We start from the raw sequence: 1,330 nt of genomic DNA, 5'->3' as shown, positions 1-1,330 counted from the left end.
GGAGGGAGGGAGGGAGGGAGGGAGGGAGAGAGAGAACAGAGAGAGAGAGAGAATGCCGAAACGGCACACATCTTACGCGCAGACGAACTTTCAGCTATCACCCCGCTCCTTCGCGAGCCCCCCCCCACCCCTCTCCCCGCGCGCACGTACCTGTTTTGATCCTGATAGGTGGCGACACCTGCACAAGCTGCTCGTTCTCCTTCACGATGCCATGATACAGCAGATCTTCGCTAGCTAACTCCGGTCTGGCCAATGCTGCCGAGCGAGAGAGGAGAAAAAACACTCAATTAGTTTCACGCGACAAAAGACGGGGGCTAATTACAGGAAGACGCTCGTTATAACAATCTTCGATAACATCAATAATTATCAGGAGTAGTGCATGAATTCAAACACAATGCACAGTCAAACACACTGTATTAATCACTAGGTCATATATGGGGGTAATGTATTATTTTACTCCTGATGAGAACACTGTATTATTTATACTGGGTCACATTAATGTAGCTTTTTACTCCTCACATCACACTCTATTATTTATACTGGGTCATAGAAATGTAGGATTTTACTCCGGAGAGAAAAACTTAATAATATCACACTGGAAAACAATCTATGATGTAACTTCGGATGTCTGATATAAGGTGGGAAATCAGTCGGAGGTCGGCACGCTAATTATATGATCAATATCAACATCATCATCATCATCATCATCATCATCATCATCACCATCATCATCATCATCATCATCATCATCATCATCATCATCATCGTCATCATCTATACACAGTGCGTGTGCCCGCACTACCACGGCAACAGTACACTGCGGTTACCGGGGGGGGGGGAACTACCATGCATGCATGGAAGCACACTCAAGATGATGGATGTTTCGCGGCACACAAGAAGACACCATTGTTTTCTTGCTGTGCGTGGCGTGTGTTTTGCTGTGTGTGTGTGAGTGCGTATGTGCGCTCTTGCATGTGTGCGTGTGTATGTGTATGTAACTGTCACTGTGTGTATGTGCGCGTGTGTGTTCGCGTGTGCGTGTTAGACTTAGTGCGTGTTTTCGTGTGTGTGCGTGTGTGTGTGTGTGCGTGTGTGCGTGCGTGCGTGCGTGCGTGCGTGCGTGCGTGCGTGCGTGCGTACGTGTATGTGACGGTGCGTGTGCGCTCGTGCGTGCGTGTTTTCGTGCGTGCGTGTGTGCGTGCGTGTGTGCGTGTATATATGTGTGCGTTTGTGCGTGTGTGCGTGCGTGTATATCTGTGTGTGTGTGTGTGTGTGTGTGTGTGTGTGTGTGTGTGTGTGTGTGTGTGTGTGTGTGTGTGTGTGTGTGTGT

At 48.6% G+C, this 1,330-nt stretch overlaps 1 protein-coding gene across 1 annotated transcript in view; it reads right to left on the bottom strand.

Annotated features, from left to right (window-relative positions):
• LOC106818761 (calsyntenin-1-like) overlaps nucleotides 1-255 on the bottom strand; it is a gene marked incomplete at both ends in the record, with an annotated part of 4,848 nt that extends 4,593 nt beyond the window's left edge. The window contains 1 exon segment of the mRNA XM_014823434.1: nucleotides 151-255. Within this exon segment, the coding sequence (XP_014678920.1) occupies nucleotides 151-255 (105 nt within the window).
• Nucleotides 256-1,330: the final 1,075 nt, after the last annotated feature.

This window comes from Priapulus caudatus, unplaced genomic scaffold, assembly GCF_000485595.1.
Source record: "Priapulus caudatus unplaced genomic scaffold, Priapulus_caudatus-5.0.1 Scaffold2499, whole genome shotgun sequence".
NCBI lineage: Eukaryota > Metazoa > Priapulida > Priapulimorpha > Priapulimorphida > Priapulidae > Priapulus > Priapulus caudatus.
The sequence above is the reverse complement of the archived record's forward strand: the minus strand, read 5'-3'. Positions and strand labels throughout refer to the sequence as shown.